General features: G+C 25.6%; 8 protein-coding genes across 35 annotated transcripts; 3 read left to right on the plus strand and 5 right to left on the minus strand.

The window, feature by feature from the left end:
• Positions 1 to 318: 318 nt before the first annotated feature.
• Positions 319 to 2,126, minus strand: Nse4 (SMC5-SMC6 complex kleisin component Non-SMC element 1). Of its 2 annotated transcripts, XM_031917299.2 has the most exons (7): positions 1,589 to 2,126; positions 1,433 to 1,525; positions 1,215 to 1,345; positions 1,030 to 1,144; positions 654 to 944; positions 466 to 581; positions 319 to 392 (listed from the first exon to the last, which is right to left on the minus strand). In XM_031917299.2, exons 1-7 carry the CDS (start codon positions 1,692 to 1,694, stop codon positions 336 to 338), a joined length of 909 nt encoding a protein of 302 aa, XP_031773159.2. In that variant the 5' UTR covers positions 1,695 to 2,126; the 3' UTR covers positions 319 to 335. The 2 variants fall into 2 exon arrangements, with proteins under 2 accessions (XP_031773159.2, XP_012343588.2); XM_012488134.3 differs by having other exon boundaries at positions 319 to 944; positions 1,589 to 1,874.
• On the plus strand, positions 1,920 to 10,088 carry lt (vacuolar protein sorting-associated protein light). 3 transcript variants are annotated; one of them, XM_086908870.1, is made up of 14 exons: positions 1,920 to 2,197; positions 2,263 to 2,400; positions 2,633 to 2,915; positions 2,992 to 3,190; positions 3,260 to 3,414; positions 3,476 to 3,716; positions 3,794 to 4,058; positions 4,124 to 4,615; positions 4,691 to 5,018; positions 5,120 to 5,356; positions 5,558 to 5,602; positions 5,678 to 5,751; positions 5,820 to 5,878; positions 9,962 to 10,088. In XM_086908870.1, exons 1-13 carry the CDS (start codon positions 2,177 to 2,179, stop codon positions 5,871 to 5,873), a joined length of 2,532 nt encoding a protein of 843 aa, XP_086764996.1. In that variant the 5' UTR covers positions 1,920 to 2,176; the 3' UTR covers positions 5,874 to 5,878; positions 9,962 to 10,088. The 3 variants fall into 3 exon arrangements, with proteins under 3 accessions (XP_086764996.1, XP_012343572.1, XP_086764997.1); XM_012488118.2 differs by lacking the exon at positions 9,962 to 10,088 and adding an exon at positions 7,570 to 7,860; XM_086908871.1 differs by lacking the exon at positions 9,962 to 10,088 and adding an exon at positions 7,570 to 7,860 and having other exon boundaries at positions 3,524 to 3,716.
• Positions 5,647 to 8,854, minus strand: LOC105735823 (ciliogenesis-associated TTC17-interacting protein). Of its 3 annotated transcripts, none has more exons than XM_086908886.1 (8): positions 8,567 to 8,854; positions 7,550 to 7,793; positions 7,222 to 7,480; positions 6,880 to 7,164; positions 6,710 to 6,800; positions 6,356 to 6,594; positions 6,118 to 6,288; positions 5,647 to 6,025 (listed from the first exon to the last, which is right to left on the minus strand). In XM_086908886.1, the coding sequence occupies exons 1-8, from the start codon at positions 8,634 to 8,636 to the stop codon at positions 5,933 to 5,935; spliced, it is 1,452 nt and encodes a 483-aa protein (XP_086765012.1). In that variant the 5' UTR covers positions 8,637 to 8,854; the 3' UTR covers positions 5,647 to 5,932. The 3 variants fall into 3 exon arrangements, with proteins under 3 accessions (XP_086765012.1, XP_086765013.1, XP_086765014.1); XM_086908887.1 differs by having other exon boundaries at positions 6,356 to 6,475; positions 6,660 to 6,800; XM_086908888.1 differs by lacking the exon at positions 8,567 to 8,854 and having other exon boundaries at positions 6,356 to 6,475; positions 6,660 to 6,800; positions 7,550 to 7,728.
• TyrRS (Tyrosyl-tRNA synthetase) lies at positions 8,685 to 15,051 on the plus strand. 14 transcript variants are annotated; one of them, XM_086908880.1, is made up of 16 exons: positions 8,685 to 9,072; positions 9,169 to 9,393; positions 9,470 to 9,659; positions 9,742 to 9,876; positions 9,962 to 10,157; positions 10,236 to 10,427; positions 10,503 to 10,604; positions 10,667 to 10,788; positions 10,856 to 10,945; positions 11,776 to 12,179; positions 12,256 to 12,518; positions 12,597 to 12,812; positions 12,880 to 13,071; positions 13,146 to 13,410; positions 13,493 to 13,634; positions 13,708 to 14,009. In XM_086908880.1, the coding sequence occupies exons 1-16, from the start codon at positions 8,813 to 8,815 to the stop codon at positions 13,819 to 13,821; spliced, it is 3,108 nt and encodes a 1,035-aa protein (XP_086765006.1). In that variant the 5' UTR covers positions 8,685 to 8,812; the 3' UTR covers positions 13,822 to 14,009. The 14 variants fall into 14 exon arrangements, with proteins under 14 accessions (XP_086765006.1, XP_086765007.1, XP_086764998.1 ...); XM_086908872.1 differs by lacking the exons at positions 8,685 to 9,072; positions 9,169 to 9,393; positions 9,470 to 9,659; positions 9,742 to 9,876 and adding an exon at positions 14,515 to 15,051 and having other exon boundaries at positions 10,007 to 10,157; positions 13,708 to 13,840; XM_086908873.1 differs by lacking the exons at positions 8,685 to 9,072; positions 9,169 to 9,393; positions 9,470 to 9,659; positions 9,742 to 9,876 and having other exon boundaries at positions 10,007 to 10,157; positions 13,708 to 13,840; positions 13,967 to 14,009.
• On the plus strand, positions 13,740 to 25,987 carry LOC100865434 (uncharacterized). 2 transcript variants are annotated; one of them, XM_086908889.1, is made up of 4 exons: positions 13,740 to 13,840; positions 24,156 to 24,397; positions 24,614 to 24,994; positions 25,072 to 25,987. In XM_086908889.1, exons 2-4 carry the CDS (start codon positions 24,158 to 24,160, stop codon positions 25,819 to 25,821), a joined length of 1,371 nt encoding a protein of 456 aa, XP_086765015.1. In that variant the 5' UTR covers positions 13,740 to 13,840; positions 24,156 to 24,157; the 3' UTR covers positions 25,822 to 25,987. The 2 variants fall into 2 exon arrangements, with proteins under 2 accessions (XP_086765015.1, XP_012343586.2); XM_012488132.3 differs by lacking the exon at positions 13,740 to 13,840 and adding an exon at positions 22,698 to 22,842.
• Positions 13,748 to 15,774, minus strand: LOC105735797 (neuropeptide Y receptor type 1). Its single transcript, XM_086908904.1, has 5 exons — positions 15,558 to 15,774; positions 15,073 to 15,482; positions 14,758 to 14,983; positions 14,478 to 14,680; positions 13,748 to 14,400 (listed from the first exon to the last, which is right to left on the minus strand). Exons 1-5 carry the CDS (start codon positions 15,687 to 15,689, stop codon positions 14,133 to 14,135), a joined length of 1,239 nt encoding a protein of 412 aa, XP_086765030.1. The 5' UTR covers positions 15,690 to 15,774; the 3' UTR covers positions 13,748 to 14,132.
• Positions 15,900 to 20,144, minus strand: LOC100863655 (uncharacterized). 3 transcript variants are annotated; one of them, XM_003694740.4, is made up of 7 exons: positions 19,509 to 20,144; positions 19,338 to 19,440; positions 18,944 to 19,266; positions 18,504 to 18,872; positions 18,079 to 18,433; positions 17,668 to 17,975; positions 15,900 to 17,610 (listed from the first exon to the last, which is right to left on the minus strand). In XM_003694740.4, exons 1-7 carry the CDS (start codon positions 19,770 to 19,772, stop codon positions 17,059 to 17,061), a joined length of 2,274 nt encoding a protein of 757 aa, XP_003694788.1. In that variant the 5' UTR covers positions 19,773 to 20,144; the 3' UTR covers positions 15,900 to 17,058. The 3 variants fall into 3 exon arrangements, with proteins under 3 accessions (XP_003694788.1, XP_012343573.1, XP_086765010.1); XM_012488119.3 differs by having other exon boundaries at positions 18,944 to 19,254; positions 19,509 to 19,916; XM_086908884.1 differs by having other exon boundaries at positions 19,338 to 19,424; positions 19,509 to 19,607.
• On the minus strand, positions 20,603 to 22,108 carry bug (thioredoxin domain-containing protein bug). Of its 7 annotated transcripts, none has more exons than XM_086908895.1 (5): positions 21,993 to 22,108; positions 21,796 to 21,855; positions 21,514 to 21,716; positions 21,211 to 21,437; positions 20,603 to 21,127 (listed from the first exon to the last, which is right to left on the minus strand). In XM_086908895.1, the coding sequence occupies exons 2-5, from the start codon at positions 21,839 to 21,841 to the stop codon at positions 20,773 to 20,775; spliced, it is 831 nt and encodes a 276-aa protein (XP_086765021.1). In that variant the 5' UTR covers positions 21,842 to 21,855; positions 21,993 to 22,108; the 3' UTR covers positions 20,603 to 20,772. The 7 variants fall into 7 exon arrangements, with proteins under 7 accessions (XP_086765021.1, XP_086765023.1, XP_086765022.1 ...); XM_086908897.1 differs by having other exon boundaries at positions 21,796 to 21,827; positions 21,993 to 22,097; XM_086908896.1 differs by having other exon boundaries at positions 21,514 to 21,728; positions 21,796 to 21,827; positions 21,993 to 22,082.
• Positions 25,988 to 26,002: the final 15 nt, after the last annotated feature.

Genomic DNA, 26,002 nt, shown 5'->3' on the forward strand with positions numbered 1-26,002 from the left:
GTCTTTATCCAAAAATATAGGGATTTTTAAACAATGTACGTGGATTAGAAGATTGTTTTCCGTTCGAAATTTCACAAAAAGTACATAAATTTTTCGAAAACATCATGAACATAATTAATCATAAATTTTGTATAAATTGTGTAATTTTGTTCCAGATGTTTTCAAATTGATATTGTTATTATTTATAACATATACTTTAATATTATAGTATATGTTAGAAATTAATAAAAATTTTACAAAAATATAGAGAAAAAAGGCCAAATATTTTTTGTTTTTACAAGGTATTTTTCATTTAAGATAGAAAGAAAATAGAAATTATTTTATATAGAAGAAAATTATTTTATTTCAGATTCAATTAATGGATTTTCCAATTGATAAATATTTTTCAGGATCTAAAATATAAAATGAATTTTAAAAAGAAAAAAATACATAATTTAAAAAACTAATTTGAAATAGCAACATTACCTTCCACTGTTCCATATTTAAATACATTACATTTTGAATATTTTCGATATTTCCTGTCTTCATTTGAGCTGTCATGTCTTTAGTACAAGGTTGAACAACTAGTATTCCAGATGCATCTATCAAGAAAATAATATTTAATAAATAGAAGTATATATAGGTTTTAATAATTGCAAAAACTAACATTGTACCTTTTGTTATTTTTATCTTTCCATCTCTAACAAGAAAAGATATTTGTAAAATATTTTGAATTGTTTTTCCAAAATCATTAGGATGTAAAATTAATTTGAAAAAATCAAGCGGTTTGCGATAAATTTTATAATATTTAGAGATAAACTCTTTCATTTTTACAGTTTCTTCTGGTCCTTCTTCTTCCTTTTCAATTGTTACAACATTATCTGGTCTTTTAATCTGTGCTTGAGCTTCTTTTACTGCAGGCTTTTTTTTATTAATTTCCTTTTTTTCTAATGGTGTTAAAGTACCTAAAAGTATACATGAAATAAATATATAATGTAATAAAAAATAAATATTAGTTATATAAATTTTAATAGTAAAATTGAATAAAACCTAGCAATGTACTATATTGAGCTGTTCTTTTAAAGCATTTTATAACTCGTGATTCCAGAAGTGACCAATCTGGTGTTTCTGGTTCAACATCTGGAAGTTGTTTTACATATTGTACCTAAATTAAATAAATGTATGAAATTTACTTTTAAACAATTATAAAACAAAAAATTTATCATAATACATACTATTTTTTTAGCAAATTCTATATAATTATATGAGCATACAACTTTTGTTAAGGATCTTGTACAATGTTTTAAAACATTAGAAGATATGTGCATCATTTCTGAATCCATTAATACTTCTTCTTGATTATGCACTAAAAAAATAACATTAAATAATAAAAATGCATATTTAAACAAAAAATTGAATCAATTGAAATAAAACATATTCAGAAGTTATGTACCCTTTTCTTCTATACTTGTTTCAGAATTTATATTGTCTGTTTCTTCCATGCATAATTCCAGAGTTTTTATAGTTTCATCATTAATTGATTCTTCTGAAAAATTTATATTAAATATAATATTTATTTTTCTTTTATAATATATATTCAAAATCTTACGTAAAGATTGAGCTCTAGTTATTATTTTCCTCAGAATTTCTTTGCGTTTTTGTGGTGATCGTGAAATTGTTGTATTTTCATCGGACATAGAATTGTTTGTTGACATTTTGAATTATTTTATTGAAGAAATTTAATTAAATTAAAAATAATTTATCTATGAATATTTATATGATATAATAATAATTAATTAAACAATATTTTCATTATTTTTATGCAATAGGTATAATAGAAAAATTGCTTTTTTTATCATCATAATCAGTACACCTAGCACTAACTCACATTAACCTTTCATCACAGTAAAATAAACTATATTAATATTTATTAGTATAGTATATTAAAACTGAATCATTGTATTGATATGATTGTCTTTTTGAAATATATTTACTGAAAATGTATTTTTAAAAATTTTTAATATATTCATTCTGTAATGATTGTTTTGTAATGTTAATCAATGTAAAGTGCAAATAACGAAACAAAATTAAAAAAAGAAAAATTTGTGATAGATAAGTAAAAGGTTTCAAAGGTTTTGACATTTCGTGGACGAACGTTGACAAGTTTCTTTTTAACCAAAAAATTAAAGAAACGGGCATGGAAAATACCTCAAATAAGGTATTATTTAAACTTTTTAAAAATAAAAGATGCTAAAGTATTAATTGTATCAAATTATTTTATAGGAAGACCAAAATAATCAAGATGATTCAGACTCTGAAGTAGACGAAGTAGAACCTAGGCTCAAATATGTCAGGGTACGAAATGATTTGGAACATATATTACAAAATGATGCAGCTAGTTGCATTGCAGTACATCCTAAGGTGTGAAATATAATCACTAATATTTATAAACATGTTAAAGTTAATAATAATTTCAAGTTATGAAAAGGTTAACCATAATAAAATTTATATATATAAATTTTATAAATTCTGATTTTTGGTCATTATTTTTTGTATAATATAAATGAAATATTTTAGTATATATATTCTTTAAATTATAATAGCTATATAATTCATAATATTTATATATTATAATAAATTAATTTTTGTTTAGTTCCTATGTCTGGGATCACATTGGGGTATGATACACCTTTTAGATCATCAAGGAAATAATATACAATCTAAAAGTTTACAAGCACATACAGTTGCTGTCAATCAAATATCTATAGATCACAATGGAGATTTCATTGCATCATGTAGTGATGATGGAAAAGTTTTTATATATGGTCTTTATAGTACAGAGAATAATCATAATATGAGTATGGGTAGATTAGTTAAAAGTATAGCTATAGATCCAAATTATTATAAAAGTGGTAGTGGAAGAAGATTTATCACAGGTTATTTTATTTTATATATTTAATTTTTTAAGACAAGTTAAAGTTTAGCTTTTTTTGAAATAAAAATTATTTTTAGGAGATGATAAATTGGTTTTGTATGAAAAAACTTTTTTATCTCGAATGAAACTAACTGTACTATGTGATGCAGAAGGAGGAGTAAGATCAATTGCGTGGATTGGTCACTTTGTGGCTTGGGCATCTGATACTGGTGTTAGAATTTATGATTTAAATGCCAGATGTTCATTAGGTCTTATTAAATGGAGCAAATCTGCTGAGTAAGTAAAAAAAGTGATATTATAAAAATTCTATAGTATCAAAATTAAAATAATTTTTCTCTGATATAGTGCATTACCAGAACATTATAGATGTAATCTTCGCTGGTCAGATGAAAGAACATTACTAATTGGTTGGGTTGATATAGTACGAATTTGTCAAATTAGGAAAAGATCAACACAAGAAATGGTTAACAGAGACTTACCAGAATATGTAGTAGATCCAGGTATATATTTTATAACTTATAAATTATAGAAATACAATGAATAATAAAGTATTAATTTTAGTTTCAACTTTTCGAGTGGATTTTTATATTTCTGGTATTGCACCTTTAGAAAATCAATTAGTATTATTGGGCTGTTTGAAAGAGTTAGATGAAAATGGAAAAAGTCAGAGACCAACATTGCATGTTATTGAACCAAAATATCAGGTTTTCTCTCTTGTCTGTGCAAATTCTCTTACACTTCGTGGCTATAAAGAATATAGCTGTAATGATTATCATTTAGATTGTCTAAAAGAAGAAAATAGGTATTTATATTTATTAATATTATTAATATTCATTTCTATTAAATTTATTTTAAAATTGTTTTTATATCTATTTATAGATTTTTTATTGTAAGCCCAAAAGATATTGTTATAGCTAGTTTATATGATGCAGATGATAGAATAGAATGGTTATTAAATCATAGAAAATTTGAACAAGCATTAGAAGCAGTAACAGTGAATAATGGCAAAAACTGTAAAAAGTATACTTTAGTTGATGTTGGTCGTGTATACTTAGATCATTTGTTAGCTTGTGGAAAATATGATGAAGCAGGCAAACTTTGCTTAAAAATTTTAGGAAAAGATAAAAAATTATGGGAAGAAGAAGTTGGTATTGTTTTTTTTAAGTTATTTGTTTTATTTATAATTTTACTTATATTATTTTTTTGCAGGTATATAAATTTGCAAGGGTTCATCAATTGCGATCTATTTCTTCTTATCTTCCAAGAGGTGATGTAACATTAGATCCATTAATTTATGAAATGGTTCTTTATGAATATTTGAAAATGGATCCTGATGGATTTCTCCAACTAGTCAAAGAATGGTCTCCAAAATTGTATAAAGTTGCAGCTGTTGTAAATGGTGTTTTAGAACATCTTTTAATTCATAATCAACGACAAAATGTATTGTTAGAAGCTTTAGCTATTTTATATATTCACGATGAAAAGTACGACAAAGCGTTAGCTATGTATTTAAAGTTGAGACATAAAGATGTATTTCAACTTATTCAAAAATATCAATTGTATAATACTGTTTACGATATGATAGAAGGTTTAATGGATTTAGATGCGGAACGTGCTATACAATTTTTTTTAGAAAAAGACAGAGTGCCATCTGATATTGTTGTACAAAAATTACAGCATAATCATCGATATTTATATTTGGTAAGATATCAAAAATATATATGAAATATATATTATAATTTCTTTCTTCTAATATTTAAAGATAATTTATAATAGTATTTAGATGCATTAGATAAAAAAGATACAAAAGGTACATACCATGGGTTGCTAGTCCAACTTTATGCTAATTATTCAAGAGATAAATTATTACCACTTTTACGTCGATCTGATAATTATCCAATACAACAAGCATTAGATATTTGTAGTCAAAAAAAATTCTATCCAGAAATGGTATATCTACTTGGTAGAATTGGAAATACTTCTGAAGCTTTAGCACTTATGACTAGAGAATTGAATGATATGGAGAGTGCAATTACATTTTGTCAAGAACATGATGATGAAGAATTATGGAATGATTTGATTATTTATTCTCTAGATAAGCCTAGTAAGAAATTGAAATAATATGTTTTATTAAATTATAATATAAGTTAAGTTCTCCAATAATTGTAATATATTAAAATTATAATATTAAAATGTTTCTTTCAGAGGCTATTACATTTCTCTTGCAAAAAATAGGCACATATGTCGATCCTAGACTTATGGTAGAAAGAATAAAACCATCTTTAGAAATTCCAGGCCTGAAAAAAGCTTTAGTTAAAATGATGTGTGATTATAATCTTCAAGTTTCAGTACAAGAAGGATGTAAACAAATTTTATCTAATGATTATTTTAATTTACATGAAAGATTAGTTAAATGTCATCAAAAAGGAATATTTATAGATGGTTAGTAATAAATAATTATAAATTATTTAATTATTTTAAAAATTATTATAATTATTATAAAAATAATTGTAAAAAGATATAAACAAATTTTATAAGAATTTCAATTATATTATATAATTATATTATATAATTATTCAATTATATTATATAAATATATTATATTAATAATAATTATATAATAATTTTTGTCTTTTCTTTTAGATGATCAAATGTGTGGAGCTTGTCATAGAAAAATAATTATAAGAGGTATCTAAAATAATATAAGCTATTTAAATACAATATTAACGACATTTTGATTGTAATATATTATTTTTATTACAGAACCAAGAAATTTAGTAGTATTTTATTGTAAACATTCGTTTCATGAAGATTGTTTACCAAACTTCGAAGTAGTAGTATGTATCTTAATTTTAAATAATTTAAATATTTTTCAATTTTTATATGTTTTAATTTTATTTTTTAGGAAAATTGCGTTATTTGTAATTCCCAAAAAGATACATCTCCTAACAGACAATGATACAGGTAAATTTTAGCATTAATTAAAAATAATGTTTATAGTCTCAAATTTATAGCTATTTAGTCTTTTAATTTTTGTAATATTTGATTTATGATAGAACATTTTGTACATATTTTAGAAACTTTAGAACATTCAAAACATTTCGTATAAGACTGAAAATTAAACAATTGTATGAATGTTTTATAAATATAATACATGTATAATATATGTATATAATTTTATTATAAATATGTATAAAATTTACTTTATATTTGTCATAAATTTCAACAATAGCTTCATATTGATCACAAGTTCTTTCTAATTGTGAAGAAAAATTAGACACATGATTTGAAGTAGATATATCCAATTTTTCTTCAATATCAGATGTAAAATCATTTGAATTTTTTGAATCAATAGAGCTTAAAACTTTGGAACTCTGAAATAAATCATTTATAATTTTTATATGGTATATTATACTATATAATGTATATTAAAATATTTACTTTCTCATGATTTTCTTGTGTGAAACATGTAATTTCTTCTGAACAAATTTTTTTCAATGCAGTACAATCTACATAAAATCCACAGATATTGCATAAAGTATCTAACTTCTTTTCTGTGAGCTGTGATGATACATCATTATCATAATCTTCTTTCAATGTACTGGTCTCCCAAGTCATTGGATTTTTTGCAAATGCTTTAAAATGTTGTATTGTAAAATCTATCACATTTTCTGGTTTTACTGTGGAGACCAGTAAATTATGAAGATATTAATATATTATTATAAAAAGTAAAATGCAATTTAACCTGTTTAAGAAATATTGGTACAATGTTTCCCCAATTGAGAAATTGATTACCAACTAACAGCATTTGAATATAATCTGCAATTAATTGTTTTATTTCCGGATGATCAGCTAAATATTCTGTTTCTTCGGCAATTTTGGAAAACTATTAATAATATATGTATAAAATATGTATTTTATTTTTATAAGTTATTTTATATTAAAATATATTAAATATTACTTACTTTTATATCTAAATATTTAGAAAACATTTCAATATCTTCATTCCAAGAATCTTTTAATGGTGTTTCTATTCTTATTGTTTTACTTGGAATATTTAAATCTGCTAATGGATTAATTTTCAAAATATATGGAACATCTAACCAATTATGTCTGAGTATTCTACCTTTCGTTGTTAAATATGTTCTTATAGTATGAATAGTTCCATCTTCTCTACATAGTTTTCTTTCAATCGTATAAACATTTAACACACGATTATCTAATTCCATACATTCGATAGGAATACAAATCTAATAAAAAAATGTATTTCGTTATTTAAATTCATCAATATGTTCATATTTTCTTACATAATTAGATTCTGTGGAATCTCCATCTATAGAAATGCTTTGAAAAGATAATATTCCTTCATAATTTATAAGTGCCAAATATCGCATAAGTAATATATTTGCTCCTTCACTTATTAACCTACTGTTAGTGTAAAAAGATAAGTCTTTAATTTCCGAAGATTTATCGCACGGACAAGTGTCTGTTAATTTTACATGGTAACAATTATCTTCTATTCCTATAAATATTGTTTTTTCATGTAGACCATTTTCATAAATGAATCTATAACATTAATGCAATATTATTTTTAAAAGAATTTAAAAAACATAAGTTTACTAAAAATTAACAAACTCTGTCCTCTTTTCTTCTAGGCAATGAAATTTCGATGTCACCGAACTGATAACTTTTGACCCACCGAAATGACCATCAATAGACATCGAAGATTGTACATGTATTAAAAATTCTTGAGCTTTAGGCCCAATGGATTCTACCAGAATAGAGTAATTGCCTATTGGCTTCATATCCTTCATAGATTCATTTTTTAAACAAACTATTAAGCTTTCCCGAAAACATAAAGCTGCTCGTTTTTTATAGTCTAAAGTACAAAAAAAGGAAGGATACAATATATTGAAAAGATGGCATAATATTTTTTTCAACAAAAATCTATGTCTAATCTATTAATATAATTCCTAGACATCAAAATAATTACATTCCATATATAATTCATTTCACCAGCGACGAATAAATTTATAATTTTATATATATATATATATATATATATATATATATTGTATATTTTTCTATATTACATATCGTTCGTGAATATTTACTTGTTTTATTTATAAAATATTTTTATTCGTTGTTGGAGAAACTCGGTTTCTTATTAAGAAATTTTTAATATTTATCATTAATACATAATTATTTTGTTTAAAACTGATCGACCGGAAATTAATAATTTATTGTACATACTAATGTATATTCTAAGATTTGAAAATGAAATTATTTTACAATAAAATGTGAAGAAATTACAATTTATACTTTAATATGTACAGTAAAAAATTTGTCAAATTGTGATACAATATATAATATCATGTATTTTATATAAAGGTTATTGTATAAAATGATTTTGATATGTTCTATGGTAATTTAGAGATTTTATGATATAGATTTCACGCATAATATTACACTAATTCTTAGAATATTTTATTTAAGTTTCCATGTAAATATCGTGTCTATGTTGCAGTGTAGAACATGTAAAATATAATTAATATATACATTTTTTACGTCGCTTAGAAAGTTGTATGGCAATTTATTACAGTAAAAATATTTATATATTTATTATAAAAAAGGAAAAAAGAATAAATTTACCAATTGAAAATTCAGGAATCCATTTTCGAATATCAAATAGCTTACAGAAAATTTCTTTCTTATCTGACATTTTGGTTTTTTTAATATATAATTTTTTTACTTAAATATAAAAAAAAAAAGAAAAAAGAAAACAAAAAAAACGCATCGTTTATCTGATTTAAGAGCAACTTCTCTTGAAATATATATTAAAGTTCTAAAACGATATAATATCATTGTATCATTTTATAAAGTAATTATAGAATAAAGATGCGACGAATGCGAAAGAGAGTATTAGATGTTCATGTTTGCGAATTACCAAAAAAATCTGACAGTAATTTACCAAAATTACCTCCAAATGCAAGATTTTATGTTCGTTGGAAACGAAATTTTCAGAAAATTTTTCTTGTTTGTATGACTCATCCTTTAACTCGAAATTACCTACGTAGTTTAGCCGCGGTTGCTTTTGAAAAGAGAAGACACGGGCGTTCTAGAACATGGTGGGTGATACATCCTTGTAGTAATTTAAGGTAATTTTAATTTTTTGAAAATGTATAATTAAGAATATAATGATATAATTAATATAATTAAGAAGATAATTTTAAAATAAATTTATATTTATACAGATATTATTGGGATTTTTTAATGACGTTTACATTCCTGTACATGTTCGTTACAATACCATATATTTTGGCATTTCATAGAATAGCTAAAAGTTCTGAACCAAAAATTTGGAATTTAGTATATCCTGCATATATTATTTGCTTATGTGATATTGGATTTAATTTGATAACTGGTTTTGAATCAAAGGATGGTCATGAAATTTTTCTTGATCCAATTTTGATAATTCAGTAATTTGTTTAACTTCTTTAACTTAAATATGCTTTAATTGATGAAATATATTTTTAAAACAAGTATTATTTTTAGACATTACATGAAAGGATATTTTTTTTTTGATCTTTTATCATCGATTCCATATGTTTGGTTTTATCAAGATCGTATTTTACCTCCTGGACCTAATTCAAATTCTTTATTGCTGATTCCTGAATTTTTACCACTTTTAAAAATTATACGTATTTTTACATTACGTCACTACATTGGACAAATACTTCACACAGTAAGAAATAAATATAAAAATTTAAAAATATAAAAAAAAAATAACTTAAACTTATTAAGATATAAACATATCTTCTCTTTAGTATTTTATAATTTCACACGCTCTCGAAAAAATTATATGGTTATTAATTTTGATATTATTATTATTTCATTGGAGTAGTTGTATAACAATCCTTTTTCCATTTATCATAGCATATATAAATAATGAAACTTTAAAAGTACGTATTATATTTAAATTTTCTTATCTTACGTTTATTTTATCTTTCAAATTAATGATTTGCTATAAAGGTATAAATATTACAGGATTCAGATATGTATTTAATTACTTCCAAATTGTATGAGAAATCTAACTCTGATATTTATTTAATGTATCTTCATATTGGCATGAGTAATATTATGGCATCAACTTGTTTAGAATTTTATTCCTTGGGTAAAATGGATACAATAACACGTTGTATTTTACTATTGTTTGGAAAAGGATGTATAATTTATTTTTTAGGTAATTATTATTATTTTTTTTGATATAATAATTAATTATTTATTAAAAATAATTTTTTAATTTTTCATATTATGATAGTTATAATCTTACAACTGATTGAATCAGCTGCAGAAGCAGAATTAAAGTATCAACAAGTTATACATCAAGTGAAAGAATATATTCATCAAAAGAAATTTCCAGAAAATCTTAAAAAAAGACTTATTGATTATTACGAATATCGTTTTCAAGGCAGTTACTTTAAAGAAAATGCAATATATCGTACTTTATCAAGTTAATACTTAATTTGAATAGAAATTTTGTATCAACAATTTGAATATATCTGTAAATATATACTTTTATATTTAGATCTTTTAAATCAAGAAATTATGATGCACAGTACCCGTGGACTGTTAGATACAGCAATCATTTTGCAACATTTGCCACGCAACATCATTGGAAATTTAATGGGTAAAATAAAAATATGTTTTTATTTTGAAAGATTTTTTATTTTCAATGTTATATTTTTATAGAAATTTTAAAACCGGTCATTTATCTCAATGAAGATATCATATATAAAAGTAAAACTGAAGGTGACTGTATGTTCTTTATAGTTAGTGGAACTGTTGCTCTTATTACGTTCTCTGGAAAAGAAGTATGCAAATTTATTTTAAATTAATATATGTTATAAAAATAATAAAAATTAATAATTTCTTCCTAAGATATGTCATGAAAAAGATGGAGGTTATTTTGGTGAAGCAGCTATAATATTTCCAGATCGAAAAAGATTAGAAACTGCAATCGCACTAGAAGTATGTGAATTAGTTCGTTTAGATCGCCGTGATTTTAAACGTATGTTTCCTATAACATCAATTCTTTATAAAAGATTGGAAAATGTTGCTAAAATCAGATATGAAAAAATTAATAAACTTGAGAAAATAGATATAGTAATTGATAAGGAAAATGAAGATAATGATTTTATCTTTAATAGAATAATTAATGAAGTTGAGGATGACAATAAAGCAAATTGATATAATAAATTAAAATTATTTAAATATTTAATTTTATACAACAATAATTTCAAAATTAAAAAAAAACATTATTGTAATTCGTAATTCATAATGAATTGTAATTCGAAAGTATATATGTTTTCATATGCTTGAATATCTCATTCATATTGTACGCTGTCATTGTACGTTCATTAGTTGTATGCGTTCAATTTATCAATTTTTTTCGGATTTATTGTATCCGAGAAAAAATATATTGTATCTAAGAAGTTATGCAATGTAATTGATTTAATATTAAGATAATGGTTTATATTATAAGTAGTTTAATTATTTTTTAATTTTAATTTTTAATTGATTTATTCCGAACAGATGTTAAGTAAATAGTTACAATTGTTATAATTATGTTATAATATTGATATTAATTTATTATATTTTACTGAATTATATGTTATTTAAAATATTTGCATGAATCGAATTAAAATCAATATTATTATAATTAAAATTATAAGGTTAAGTTTAGAAATTTGATATGTCGTAAGTACACGTGGCCAAACACATGTGTCATTTTATTTAATTAATAAGTATTATAATTAATTAATAAGTCATTAATTATATTTTTAATTTAAAAATTTTAGTTTTGTTTTTTATTTAGTGCTACAAACATGGTTGAATTGAAATGGGAAGAAAAATATGAACTTATCACAAGAAACTTAGCTGAGTGGCTTGGTGATGAAAAACTTAAAAGTATTCTCAAACAACGAGATTTGAAGCTTTATTGGGGTACTGCTACAACTGGTAGACCTCATATTGGCTATTTTACACCAATGTCCAAGATAGCAGATTTCTTAAAATCTGGTGCAGAAGTTACTATATTATTTGCTGATCTTCATGCTTATTTGGATAATATGAAAGCACCATGGGAACTTTTAGAATTACGTACCCAATATTATGAAAAAGTCATTAAAGCTATGCTTAGGTCTATTGATGTACCTTTGGAAAAGTTAAAATTTGTTAAAGGAACTGATTATCAATTATCTAAGTAAATAATTATATATAATCAGATATAAACAAAAAATTGATAGGATATATGCTATATCAATTACTTTTTATTCTAGGGAATATACGTTAGATGTATATCGTTTAAGTTCTATTGTAACTGAACATGATGCAAAAAAAGCAGGTGCTGAAGTAGTTAAACAAGTTATAAATCCTTTGCTTTCTGGATTATTATATCCAGGTTTACAAGCTTTGGATGAACAATATCTTAAAGTTGATGCTCAATTTGGTGGAATAGATCAAAGAAAGATTTTCACTTTTTCAGAAAAATATTTACCATTACTTGGTTATGAAAAACGTATTCATTTAATGAATCCAATGAGTATGTGTGTAAAAACAAATCAAATACAAAAATTAATTTTTAAAATTTATAAATTATAAACACAAAATTTTGTTTCAGTTCCTGGATTAGCAGGATCAAAAATGTCTTCTTCTGAAGAAGATTCAAAGATTGATTTATTAGATAATCCCACAGCTGTTAAAAAAAAGTTAAAAAAAGCATTTTGTGAACCTGGTAACATTAGTGATAATGGAGTACTTTCATTTGCTAAACATGTAATATATCCTTTATTGAAAGAAGGAGAATCTTTTAATATATATAGAACAACTGAATTTGGTATATTTCATTTTTTATTTTTAATATTTTTAATAAATATAAATATATACAATATATCTTTTTTTAGGTGGAGATATATCATTTGATACATATGATGATTTAGAAAATGCATTCGCTAAGGAAGAAATACATCCTGGAGATTTAAAAAATGCAGTTGAGATTTATATCAATAAACTTTTAGATCCAATTAGAAAAGAATTTGAAGTAGATTCAAAATTAAAAAATTTAGCGAATAAAGCATATCCTCCACAAAAGCCAAGTAATATTTTTTTCATATAAAACAAATATTGAGCAAATTCAAATGATAATATAACACTTATGTTAAATATTTAGAAATTATTGAGGAATTAACACCGGCTCGATTAGATATCAGAGTTGGCAAAATAATTGAAGTATCAAAACATTCTGATGCTGATTCACTTTATGTAGAAAAAATTGATCTTGGAGAAGCTACTGGACCTCGTACAATAGTTAGTGGACTTGTAAATTATGTACCATTAGAACAAATGAAAGATAGAATGGTAGTCGTCCTTGCAAACTTGAAACCAGCAAATTTAAGAGGTGTTCAATCCCATGGAATGGTTTTATGTGCTTCAGTGTATGTTTTGATTTGATTTATAAATTTATATGTATTAATTTATATGTTACATTAAGTAATCTTTAAATTATTAACAATATAGGGATGAACCAGTGAGACGAGTTGAACCATTAAGACCTCCATTAGATAGCAAGCCAGGTGAAAAAGTAATTGTGGATGGATATGAAGACGGATCACCAGATGATGTACTTAACCCGAAGAAAAAAATTTGGGAAAAATTACAAGTATGCTTTTTTATATAGTAAAATAAAAGAAGTTATATATTTACAAGTTACTATTAAATTAAATTTTTTATAGGTTGATCTTGTAGTAAACGGTAATGGGGAGGCATCCTGGAGTGGAAATCTTTTATTTACTGTCAATGGTGGCAAACTTACAGCTGATAGTCTTAAAAATGTAGCGATTAAATAATAATGCTTCAGATATCTAGGTATTCATGTATTTTTATTTTTGCAAAAATTGATAAAATCTGATTTATATTGAGAAGTGCTTTATATTTAAAACTGCCGTTTTTTATTTAATTGCTTGCGTTACTATTTTATATTTTTGATGTAAGTATATAATATATAAAAATAGATAAGAAATGTATCTACAAGGAATTTAAAATTTTAAATATTATTTATCCTACTCTTATATTTCTCGTTATATTTTTCAAAATATATAAAATATATTTATGAAATTAATTTGAAATGAATTAAAGCAAATTGAATTTTGACATTTGATCATATAATAGTCGATGAAATATGTGGTATCGTATTTCTGTCTTTATAAAAGATTCGTATACAAGGAAATTGTAATTTTAGATTATGGGAATTTTGTGCTTTTAATTCTGAGCTAATACAAGTTTTTAATACTTTTTGTTTTTTTTTTTGCATTAGCCAAGACGTAGCAGAGCATAACATTAATTCCTTTCTTAGTGAACTATTACTACAGCCATATAATAAAGGATTTATTGCCGCATTAATTAATACTAAATATCTGCTAATATACCTGTAACAATTGTTTATTTGTTATATATTACATATATATTGGAAAAATATTTTTATTAATTTTTTAGAAATATTTACCATAATGGATATATAGCTTCTGCTTGTCCTGTTTTAGGTGTTTCTTTCAATAATTGTGCTCTACGAATTATTAATATGGTAAATGGTACACGGCATATAATGAATGCTATAACTATAAGAGCCAATATTTGTGCTACTTTTCCTTTATATTTTACCACAATTGGATATTTACTTTTTAGAGCTTGTGATTCATAACGGTCTAACTAAAATTCGATATTTTATAGATTATATTTATATTTTTATATTATTTATAAGATTAAATATTTTATCATTTTAATACTTTGATAAGAATAGCTGTGTAACATATTGCCATGATAGTCAATGGTGCCCAAACACTTAAACCAGCAAAAATATGCCAATAAGGATAAATAAGCACAGTATCTTCAGTGCAATAAGTTTCTAAATAATTTTTCCATTGTCTTTCATAATAATGACGAAAATAAATTAAAGGAATGGCAACAGATATTCCAAAAATCCAAGTAGAGAAAAGTAAAATATACATCATCCTGATAATAAAATCCACGATAAAAAAATGTAAAATGTATATTATTTATTATATAATGATTTTTATGTTTTTAATATTTTATTTTATCACCTTTTTGTTAATTTTCCCGAGCAATTAAGGACAATAGCAGAAACACGATCATAACTAATTGTACTCAAATTAAAAACTGCAACTAATGTTAAGGCATGCACCAATGATCCATCCAATCGACAACCAATTTCTCCCAAAATATAATTTTGAAATAGATCGACGCAAAGAAACATCCATGGACATATTAAACATGTACCTAAATCCGCGATACACATATTCACAATTAAGAGATTAGTTGTAGTATGTAAAGATTTTTCTTTGAGTATCACATAGATTAATCCACCATTAGCAAAAGATCCAATGATGATAATTGGTAAAATGCTGATGATTTTTACAATTATTTCCCACGTAGGACGTATTTCCCAAATTTCTCTGGGAAACATATACTTACTAGTGTCAACATTTTCCCACTAAGAATTTATATATTTGTCAGTTATATTAATAGTGAATATAATAACTAATTGATATTTTAAACAAAGTCATACTTCCAAATTAGCAGATGCGAAATCATAATTATTCTCTATATGATAATTCCACTGTATATCTAACATAAAACTTTTATTCCACAAATTTAAAAAACCCATGTCGTTTATTTTAATAAGGCACAAGAACGACATGAATTCTAATAGAGTACTAAAGGCTTAATCATAATTGCAAGAGACTTAATCTAAATGCAACAGATGGTACATTATAACATGTAGAACAAGCTTGTTTATTCAGCACTTTAGTAAAATTTGAAACATGAGACTTTGGTTAAAAGTAATTGGTCAATTCTGGAAATACTTTTAAAAGAATATTTTTTTTATGAAAAATAATGATGATTTATATTTTAATTTATAAGCATATTTTATTTGGTGAAAATGTATATGAATACACATGAATTTCATATAAATTTGTATAATTTGTATAATGATGTGCGGTAGCTTTTTTTTATCTATATAAATTAATTAGATTTTACTTATGTACAAGAATGTACATTTGGCACATTTAAATAAAAATATTTTTGCATAATATTTTACGTAGCTGTGATCTATAATATCATATATTTATTATTTATATACTTTTTATTAAACATTTTATATAATTTGTACTTAGTAGATTATTTTCTAGTCAGTCATAAAATTATCTAAACAATTTTTCATAATTTTTTTTTAATGTACGAAAAATATATAAAAGTTATATTAATAGTACGATTTAATTATGCAAATATTTAATTTCAATGGTACTAAATGTTATTTTTTTAAGAGATTAAAAATAATTGAAATTATTAATCATTTATATACTTTTTTACGAATACATCTATATTTTTTATATTATAAATTTTTAACACCATTGGAACTCTTAGAATTAATTCTAATATTAATCTTTGAAAAAGATTTTTGTTAGATTTTTATTTTTTTATAGCTAAAATAAAGTAATATTTTGTAATTCATTTTATTATATTACTATTATCTTATATTACTATTAAATAACTAAGAAAGTAAAAATTAAGAAAGATATGAAGTATTGAAATTCACAACATAGTTGTAACTAATAATGTAACTCAATTGTTAAAATAGATCATAAATTAAATAATATAGATTTTTTTACTTTAATATATTAAATAGGCATAATAAAACTATCTCTGATACAATTGCTATTCATATTTCACATATTCTATCCGCACAATACCATTGAAGATATACAAATTTGTAGTATGTATTATTTGTATTATTTACAAATAATTACAAATAATACAAATATTTGTATATTTGTATTATTTACAAACGAATACTATTCATGTCTAGTCACAGCAGCAATTCATATTAGAATGTCATTTGTTCATAAAAACTAAAATTTTATAACATTTAATGCATGAATATAAATCCTGCTGATAGTCTTTGAACACTATGGAAAATAGGGATTCATTCATCATCATCATTTTCCATTATATTAAACAATATTAAACTACAATTTATAACAAACATATGACTAGCTTTTATAGTCTCATTCTGTATCATCAGCTTCTGATGATTGCGCGACGGGTAATGGTGACGGAATAACTAGTTCATCATCTTCAACTTCTTCTTCAGCAAGCAAAAAATCTTCTCCTTCATGAATTTCTTCTTCTCTTGCTGGTTCTGGCGGAGCTAATACGTCTTGACCATGTTGTTTTAAATGATCTTTTAATGCAAATGCTCTGCCATAGGATGCACCACAAATATAACAACTGAACTTTAAATTATTATCTTTTTTATGAGTTTGTATATGAGCACGCGCGGCATATAAAGAAGCAAAAGGACGGGAACATTCAGTGCATCGAAATGGTTTAGTGTGACTATTTTTGTGCCCTGCTAATTGAACACGTGTTTTAAAAGTTTTTGGGCAATATGGGCATGTATAAGCACGTTCTTCTCCGTGTGTAAGCAAATGATGATTATATACGGATGAAGCCTTAAATCTTTTACCACAATGTTGGCATCCATATGGTCTAACTCCAGTGTGAGTCCTCATATGTAAAGTCAGACAATAAGATACACGAAAAGTTTTACCGCAAACCTAAGAGATAGTAGATTATTTTTATAATAGAAATCATATTATTTTTAATGTACTTACCTCACATGCATGTGGCTTTTCTCCAGTATGGATGCGTTCGTGTTTTACTTTCTCATGAGGTCTTGTAAATCTGCGACCACAGTGTTGGCATTGATAAGGCTTTTGATTTTCTGCAGGTTCAGCAGTTGTAGCAGTCTCTGTAGTAGGTGGTGTTGGTGAATGTGGTTGACTTAGTTCTGTATGTACTGCGGCATGCATTGCTAAACTATCAGCAGAATCAAATTTTCTGTTGCATACTGTACAAGTAACAGAGTCACCAGAATGTAATGCCATATGTGCTTCCTTGTATGATTCTGCTAATGTTTTACCTAAATAATTATAATAATTATATAATAATATATAAATAAATATAAGTATATTTTAAAATAAAAAATTTAATTATGTTTTTAAATTTAGTATTCGAAACATTACCACATTCAGGACATGTGAATGTTGCACTAGGTGTTCCTTCAGGTGCATCAACATGCCTTGCTCTGACTGGCGCGTGCATTCGAGAATGCAAACGCAAACTTTTATGTGAACAAAATTCTGTACCACAAGTTTCACATATGAAAGTTTTTTGATTCGGATCAGGTTCACCTTCATGTACTTTTGCATGTAATTGTAATGCTTTCGGTGTTGCAAAAGTTTGGTCACAACTATCGCAACGATTATTGCCATGGAGACATGCATGAACTCGAAAGTTTCCTAATTTAGAGAACTGCTGAAGGCACTGATTACATCTATACATTCTCATTGGTGTTGCAGCCAATCTTTTTTCTCGTACCTGTAATCAATGTATATGAAAAAATATCAAGATTAATTATAATAAATAGACAAATAGACACTTTTCATACTTTCACTCCTTCTACATTGGAAAAAAATTTTTCAATCATTGGTGCTTTAGTAGATTGAAGTGATGTTTGTGCTGGAGTTCTATCCCAGAATCTTTCTATTTGTACTACTTTTCTTGTATATAATCTTCCTTCACTATCCACACATTCTTCTGTACGAAGAGTATTCATACTTTGTCTTTGTCTATTATTGATTACATTTCCTGATTCTGAAGTTAAGGTGTTAGTTGCAGGTACTGTAGGAATATCATCTAATTGATCAGCTATTTCAAGTAGTACTTCTTGTCCATCATGAAATTGTTTTATATGTTCCACAACAGAATTAAAGCTCATGTCACAACTAGTGCAACTGTAAACTGCTTCTGGTTCAATCTATAAAAATTACATTCTTTAATTATATAATTTATTCATTTATATATAAATAATGCTTTTATTATTCATACCTCACAAAGTTCTTGTTTAACATGTAAAAGTCCATCTTCATCTAATTCACCTACATCATTTATATGATCCATATTTATCAAAGCACCAGTATCTCCATCAAGAAGTTCTGAACCATCAGGTAAAATAGTAATTACATTTTTATTTCTATTTTTATCATCTGCCTCTGAGGTGGTTGAAATTGCCACTAATTGATCCTGAGATAAAGATTTTTCTTCTGCTTTGCTTGCAATATTAGGAACTTTTTCTGACATCTTAAATTCCAAAGAATTTTGCTCCATGTGTGTCTCTTCAGTTTCCATCTTTTCTACGACTTTAATATCTCCTGATATTTTCATTAGAAATAATAGTCAAACAAACAGAATTAAGATAGATTAAATTAGCATGTCTACACACCATTTTCATCAACTTGTATGGTTTGAGGCCCACCAACTATCATAATTCCAGTGTCATTTACAGTTGCTAGAAAGCTTTGATCTATTCCTTCAACATTTGTATCCTAAAATTAGAATTATCAAGCAAAAACCAAAGAAAATATAAGTACAAAAATTTTCATTGGATATTAACCATTAGCACTTCTGTATCTACTGGTTGAGATTCCTGTTGAGCATCCTCCTCAGTATCACGTTTTGATTCAGATGATGCCTCTGATTCAACGCTTTGTCCACATCGATCCAAATGTTGAATGAGTGCCATTACAGAGTCAGATCGCTGCGAACAACCAGGACAGTATAGGTTGTCCGTCATGCTTAATAAATGGTACTTTAATGACTGTGGATTGTTAAATGTTTCACCACAGCACATTGGGCAAACAAGATTCAACGAGCCCATTATCTTTTTCGTTTTGGTGCTGATCTCATAGAGGGTCTTTGTTGACCTTAATCTGACCCTCTACTTTTTTTATTAACTTAACTTGATTTTTTTACGTTCGTCTATTTTATTTTCAATTAAAAAACAAAGCCGGCTCCTTATTAAGAACCTAACCTGATGATGAATCACAAAAATCAGTAAAACTCTTCAAATATGTCCAGATATAGAACAATGTCATGTTGTTTCTTCGGAAGACTTGGCTTTCCACAGAATATTTATTTAATTGTAATCAATTATATTACATAAAAATAAACGGCATTTCTTTCGTATAATAATAGCGATAACAAAACTCATTAGAGACGAACTTCAGCGCAAACAAATGCCGCACACAACAATCATGAAGTTAGGGATGTGATAAGTGAATCGCGAAGTCGGCCATTACATGCGAGTTTCGGTATATTAACTATCGAAGTCAAATTCAAGCTTTATTATTTACAACATCATAATTGTTTCATTGCAACACAAATTATTATAATCTTGTTAGATTTCGTTTCTCGAGAGTTTCAAATCATTTATATTATAGTACATACATCAAAACAATTGATAGCAATCAAAAGTGAATTAGATGCTCAATTGACAAAAGGCGCGCGGTACGTTCTGGTTTCACTAGAACAAACTTCGCATTTACGAAACTTCCCGTAATTTATAATCCAATAATATATTACTAAAAAATAAAATTATATTTACAATATTATTACATATTTTGTTATATTAATATTGCACAAAATGTAAAATTTATAATAAATAATTTTATAAATACTAAAAAAAGGTAAAGAATAACAATTAGCTAATACATCTTTCTAAATAACATATATTTTACTTATTTAGCAAAGTATATATACATTGTCTTAATTAATAATTACAATATATATTATCACGTAAATCAATAATAATACCATGCGTTTGAATTTCATGCCATGTTTTTGTTACATGGAATAAAAATAGTCTCTTTTTTTATGTTTTAATCAACATGCTCATGCTGAGCATTACTTTCACGCCATGTATTTTGAATTAATTCTACAAATTGTTGCCACCATCTACTTTGAGATGTAAAGTACAAAGCACATGCAGTAATGAAAATCCATGAAAGAACTAAACAATAATCTGTTCCATTAGAAGGTGTACTAGAAACAGGACCAGAAAAATCCAAGGATGTAACATATAATGATCCATTTGGTTGTAAATTAGTTATTTGTGTTATAAATTTTGCAAAAGTTTCCAATGTGTAAACGGTATAATTAAATTTTGCTACAGGTTTCCCATTATGAACAAGCATTAATGTTGGAACTCCAACAATTCCATATTGAGCATTAAAACTGAAAATATGAAAAATTTAAAAATTATTTAGATTTTTCTAATTATATAAATGTTCATGACCATGTTTATTTCATAATCTTACTTTTGATATTTAATAGCATCTAATGCTACTGCTTTAATATGTGGAAATGAACGTGGCAATGCATTAAAATGTGGCGCAGCTTGACTACTGAATATACTCCATCTGGCATAAAATAATACTATTACACAAGTTCCTGGTAAAAGTCTGCCTTCTTTATCATTTCTACTCTTATTTGATGGTCCAGGTTCTAAGATTAATAATTTCATTAATCTGGTTGCATTAACAATCTGAAATTTATATTTATGTAATATAATTTTTTTTTATATTTTATATTTAATATTTTCAAATATTTTATTATTTTACTTCTACTGGTCCATAGACTTTATCTGTTAAACAATTGACTTTAGTCACATTAGAAGACGAATTAGTTGCTGTCACATTTGCTTCAATAATTTTATTTTCTTCTTCATATTTTACATCTTCTGAATTAGATTCAGGTTTTTGATCAGAGTTCTTAAATGAGATTACTTCTATCACTTCACATTCACCCATTCGTCCGAAAACACCTATTACATGAACTACACAAATAAGAGAAATTGAAATTGCTTTATTAACAAATTGCAACGAAAGATATTAATGTCTCACCTAAAACTATGATAAATAAACAGAAGTTCTTTCTAGAAAAAAACATTTTATGTACATAACCTAGAAAACTGCTTATGTTTTTATCAGAAATTTGAAAACGATTAAATTCACAAAAACTTGAACGTTTTTAATATATAACGTACAATATTTAACGAATAATCATAATTGCAGTATAATTCATAATGTTATACACATACCAAGCGAATTGATGCATCATTTTTATTTTCATTCTCAATTAAGAAATAATATGTATAGGAATACCGTGACCAACTGTTTGAGGTCGCATCAGTCGCATATTCTGCAATTCATCTATATCTTATTCCTCACATAAAATATAATATGCAATCTGTTTTTACATATATTATTTTTAATTATTTTTATATATATATATATATATATATATATATATATATATATATTATTAATAATTTATTTTAATTATTATATTAATTTTATATATATACATATATACATTGATATCATATTTTGCATTATCAAGATTAATATTTTTTTAATCTATATTATTTTTTAATAAACTCTCAAATCTTAAAAAATCTTAAGTTTTCTTTAAAATTCGAAGAAAGCGAATTTATACAAATGTTTTTTTTTATGATCAAAAATACATCACATTATATTTATAATATTTTTATGTATCATATTATGTTTACTATATTATATTATAAATATTAAAACGTGTTATTCTTAAAACATATTAAAAAAGCGTCATATCTATTATATATCATCAATTCATTGAAAATAATGACATCAATTAAGTTAGAATAAATAAATCTTAGAATAAATCTCATGCGATCAAATTCGTTACTTTCGAATATATTCCACATAAGTACTGCCGGAAGAAAAAAGAAAGAAAGATTTAAGAGTAGGAGTTACCGCGCGTATCTAGCCACTTTCATTGTTATTTGATCTGCCTTACGCTGAAGGTGCAAGCTGAATATTCCCATTTTTCTGAACGAATAACTAGTAATTTTATTTATTTATTACAAAATTTTTCATCATTAAAAAAAACATAATACCTTCGAATTTTCAGTGAGTATACATATAAATATTTTCACTTATATTTCTTACTATTTCTATAATGCACTATTTCAGTTACTACTTTTCATTGAAAATTACTTTCTTTTTTTTACATTATATTAAAAAAAAAATTCTTTACCTTTATATTCAATGCTTTATCTGACACCTGATATATAATTTTTCCAAAAAAGTAATTAATTTTTATTCAGTTTAAAATATCTTTTAAAGTTATTATTAGTTATATATTTCCTCAATAATTTAAAAATTTAATTGAATATTTTATTTTTTTATTAAATTATTGATTATTATATAGATAATTATAATATAAATAAATAAGGAATTTCTAATGTTTTGTCAAAGATATATATGTATAAGAGATGATTTAAAAAAAATACGAATACTATAAAAGGGAAATAATTGCAAAATCAGCATTGGAGTGCCAGTTAACGGAGCGCGGAAATATCAGCAAATGAAATCAACATCGAATCGCGCATTAGCATACAAAAATACCGATGATAGCCTTATTCACTTTGCCGATCAAGATTCATGTATTCCGTCCAAACAATAAGATTTCGTATTTAGGGCACCGTTGCGTGTACTTAAATGAAAGAAACATCGTACCACATTGTAGTGTTTCGGTCAATTAGGAAAAATTGAGAAATTCACTTCAAATAAGCTAGAAAATTATTTATTAATTATTTATTATTTTAATGATTTTAATTTCAATTTTTTTATTTCAAAATGGATATTAAGAAATATTAAGAATAAAAGAAGAAAAAAATTAAATAAAAATTTAATATACTAGAATGTACATGCAATTTAATTCGACAATTTCTTGAAATAATTAATAATAATCGAAGAATACAATAGAGACAGCTCACGTGCAAATTATGCTTCCTGATTTCACTCGATTGTCGTTGAAATGCTGGACGGAAGGAAGACGCATTCATGCTCTGTTTCAGCGAATTCACTGAGTTTCTACAGGATATACCTACTGAGATTTTAATGATATCGCGACACAAAAATATAGCTTTTTGTTTCTTACAAGTTTTGAAAGTGTCATTGCAATTGGCTTTATCATGAAATCGTAAAGAATAATAAAACTGATCACTATTTCCTCTATTCATATTAGATTCTTATGTAATTTTCCCTATATATAATTTTCACTTTGATTTTTCTTCTATTTTGATGATCTATAAATTATATCTTATTCATATTATTCTTTTATAATGATGAAATCAAATTGAAAATTCCATAATAACAAATTCATACAATATTAAAATGATTTCAGAAATTGTATTATATTATATTTTTATCCATTATAGAGATGGTGTCATTCTGTGAGATATCAGTGATTATGTTGTTGACATTTTCTTCGATTAATTTCGTTCATTCGAATATTGGCAATTGGGAAGCCTGTGGTGGAAGATTAGAACGTGCCCTAGATGCACTTCACAAAGACTCGAGTAGACGAAAAGGATTTGAAGAAGAGAAACCAGGAACGATGTATCAGCAAGAACTTCGTTCTGTACCACTTGAAATGTCTGTCTCCCGGATTGTTGTGAAAGTAATATTTATTGCATAAATTGGATTATAATCTATATATTGTAAATAAGATAAATCTTGATATTTCTTTCAATTAACGATTAATATGTAAATGAAATAGTTACACTTGAATTTAAGAGAAAATTTTCAAAAATTTTCAAATGGAATTTTATATATCATTTTTTTTTTTTTCTAAATTTTATTTTCATTAATGTAGACATTGTTTTTCACTTTTTAGTTATCACAAGGAGCTAGAAACACGGGGAATTGGGCGAGGGTTGAAAAATGCATTTACGAACCCAACAACAATTCTCTTCAAACTCGAGTCATGTTCAATGATTTATCTGTTTCTGGAATGGTTTCGTTAATACCACGAGATCATCAGTCTCCTGTACCAGCTGAGTCTTGTAGAATGACTCTAAGATTGAGACGGGCAGGTGTCGATTTTTTAACGAGTCCAATCGCTCGTGGCAGAGGGCAAATGCGCATTCGAACGGAATCTAGTTTTTTAGAGCCGAGATTTGCTTCTATTTATGCTTATGGTTGCCATCCTACACGTTTAGACAAACAAATTAAGAGACAGGACAAATGGCCTCCGTTTTATCCACCTCGAGATGAAGTAATTTATTTGTATTATTTTTAATTAATTAATTAAATTTTCGACATATTGGGAATGAAACATTTAATATTTTCTAGTATACAATTCTACCTTTAGCATTGAATGATGATTATGAGGCGGCAGAACCACGTCAATTGGTCGGTGTTTCGAAAGAGGTAGACGTTGTCATTCCGAACGAAACTCGTCAATCTCGTTTTGTAAACGCTCCTGTTACAAAATTAGGAATATGGAAGAAAAATATTTGGCTCACCAAATCTCCACTGCGGAAAAGGCGGGCTCTTGTAAAATCTAATATTGTTGCGAGTTCATCGGATGTACATCGTTTTCCAGATTCCTTAAAAAGTGGTCAGAAAGCTAGTATTCGTTCCATAAGGATACCGAGATCAACGGAGATGATCACCCCTCAAGATTTTGTAACCGCATTGATCAGTAAACGGTCAAAAACCAACGAAACTGGTAATTGCACCGAGCATCGAACAGGGCAGAGCAATCTAACCGATATAACTAAAATTCTTTTGAGACACTTGGATGACAGCAAATCAAAGACAAATGTCAAGAGAGAAGAAAGTTATCCGACAATGGAAAAAGAGGAATCGAAAGAAATTAGACATTTGTATATTGATGAATCGTTAGACAATATTTTTCCGATTGATCTAGAAAACGATAGTAAAAGTTGGCAATCTAAAGAAAACATAGCTAGAGAAATGGAAGATGTTTTTTTAAGAGGTGCCAGTCAAGCTTTGACCAGATATATCGAAAGACAATTGCATCCTGCTATTAAAGAAACACTTATGATTTCTATGGGATATACTATCAGTTATGGATAATGTGTTCTTCATCAGTTAGTAATAATTTCTTCTAATTTAATTTCTCTAAAAATTTAAATAAATATTGTAGAAATTTGAATATAATCTAAATTATTGCTATTGTAATATTAATGTCTAGTCTTAACAAAGATGTTTAGCATCGAAAAAAAAAAAATATATATATATACACATTTTTATTCCT

Source organism: Apis florea, unplaced genomic scaffold (assembly GCF_048593485.1).
Source record: "Apis florea isolate Af1SG1 unplaced genomic scaffold, ASM4859348v1 contig_3081_pilon, whole genome shotgun sequence".
NCBI classification, from domain to species: Eukaryota; Metazoa; Arthropoda; class Insecta; order Hymenoptera; family Apidae; genus Apis; species Apis florea.

Excerpts from the sequence above, each read along its gene's own strand:
- Nse4 (XM_012488134.3), bottom strand. The coding sequence starts at position 1,694 with ATGTCAACAAACAATTCTATGTCCGATGAAAATACAACAATTTCACGA. Across the intron at positions 1,346-1,432 it reads AACAAGTATAGAAGAAAAGG|TGCATAATCAAGAAGAAGTA; the intron begins GTACATAACTTC and ends TTATTTTTTTAG. Across the intron at positions 945-1,029 it reads TCAATATAGTACATTGCTAG|GTACTTTAACACCATTAGAA; the intron begins GTTTTATTCAAT and ends GTATACTTTTAG.
- lt (XM_086908870.1), top strand. The coding sequence starts at position 2,177 with ATGGAAAATACCTCAAATAAG. Across the intron at positions 3,191-3,259 it reads AAATGGAGCAAATCTGCTGA|TGCATTACCAGAACATTATA; the intron begins GTAAGTAAAAAA and ends TCTCTGATATAG. Across the intron at positions 4,616-4,690 it reads ATCATCGATATTTATATTTG|TATTTAGATGCATTAGATAA; the intron begins GTAAGATATCAA and ends AATTTATAATAG.
- LOC105735823 (XM_086908886.1), bottom strand. The coding sequence starts at position 8,636 with ATGTCAGATAAGAAAGAAATTTTCTGTAAGCTATTTGATATTCGAAAA. Across the intron at positions 7,165-7,221 it reads ATTCCACAGAATCTAATTAT|ATTTGTATTCCTATCGAATG; the intron begins GTAAGAAAATAT and ends TTTTTTTATTAG. Across the intron at positions 6,595-6,709 it reads TATTCAAATGCTGTTAGTTG|TAAAACCAGAAAATGTGATA; the intron begins GTAATCAATTTC and ends TGGTCTCCACAG.
- TyrRS (XM_086908880.1), top strand. The coding sequence starts at position 8,813 with ATGCGACGAATGCGAAAGAGAGTATTAGATGTTCATGTTTGCGAATTA. Across the intron at positions 10,428-10,502 it reads AATATATCGTACTTTATCAA|ATCTTTTAAATCAAGAAATT; the intron begins GTTAATACTTAA and ends TTTTATATTTAG. Across the intron at positions 13,072-13,145 it reads ATATCCTCCACAAAAGCCAA|AAATTATTGAGGAATTAACA; the intron begins GTAATATTTTTT and ends TTAAATATTTAG.
- LOC105735797 (XM_086908904.1), bottom strand. The coding sequence starts at position 15,689 with ATGTCGTTCTTGTGCCTTATTAAAATAAACGACATGGGTTTTTTAAAT. Across the intron at positions 14,984-15,072 it reads TCGGGAAAATTAACAAAAAG|GATGATGTATATTTTACTTT; the intron begins GTGATAAAATAA and ends TTTTATTATCAG. Across the intron at positions 14,401-14,477 it reads GAAGCTATATATCCATTATG|GTATATTAGCAGATATTTAG; the intron begins GTAAATATTTCT and ends CAATTGTTACAG.
- LOC100863655 (XM_003694740.4), bottom strand. The coding sequence starts at position 19,772 with ATGGGCTCGTTGAATCTTGTTTGCCCAATGTGCTGTGGTGAAACATTT. Across the intron at positions 19,441-19,508 it reads TAGATACAGAAGTGCTAATG|GATACAAATGTTGAAGGAAT; the intron begins GTTAATATCCAA and ends TTCTAATTTTAG. Across the intron at positions 19,267-19,337 it reads CATACAAGTTGATGAAAATG|GAGATATTAAAGTCGTAGAA; the intron begins GTGTGTAGACAT and ends TGAAAATATCAG.
- bug (XM_012488136.2), bottom strand. The coding sequence starts at position 21,841 with ATGTTTTTTTCTAGAAAGAACTTCTGTTTATTTATCATAGTTTTAG. Across the intron at positions 21,729-21,795 it reads TTTATTTATCATAGTTTTAG|TTCATGTAATAGGTGTTTTC; the intron begins GTGAGACATTAA and ends TTATTTGTGTAG. Across the intron at positions 21,128-21,210 it reads GATGCTATTAAATATCAAAA|TTTTAATGCTCAATATGGAA; the intron begins GTAAGATTATGA and ends TCATATTTTCAG.
- LOC100865434 (XM_086908889.1), top strand. The coding sequence starts at position 24,158 with ATGGTGTCATTCTGTGAGATATCAGTGATTATGTTGTTGACATTTTCT. Across the intron at positions 24,398-24,613 it reads TCTCCCGGATTGTTGTGAAA|TTATCACAAGGAGCTAGAAA; the intron begins GTAATATTTATT and ends TTCACTTTTTAG. Across the intron at positions 24,995-25,071 it reads TTTATCCACCTCGAGATGAA|TATACAATTCTACCTTTAGC; the intron begins GTAATTTATTTG and ends AATATTTTCTAG.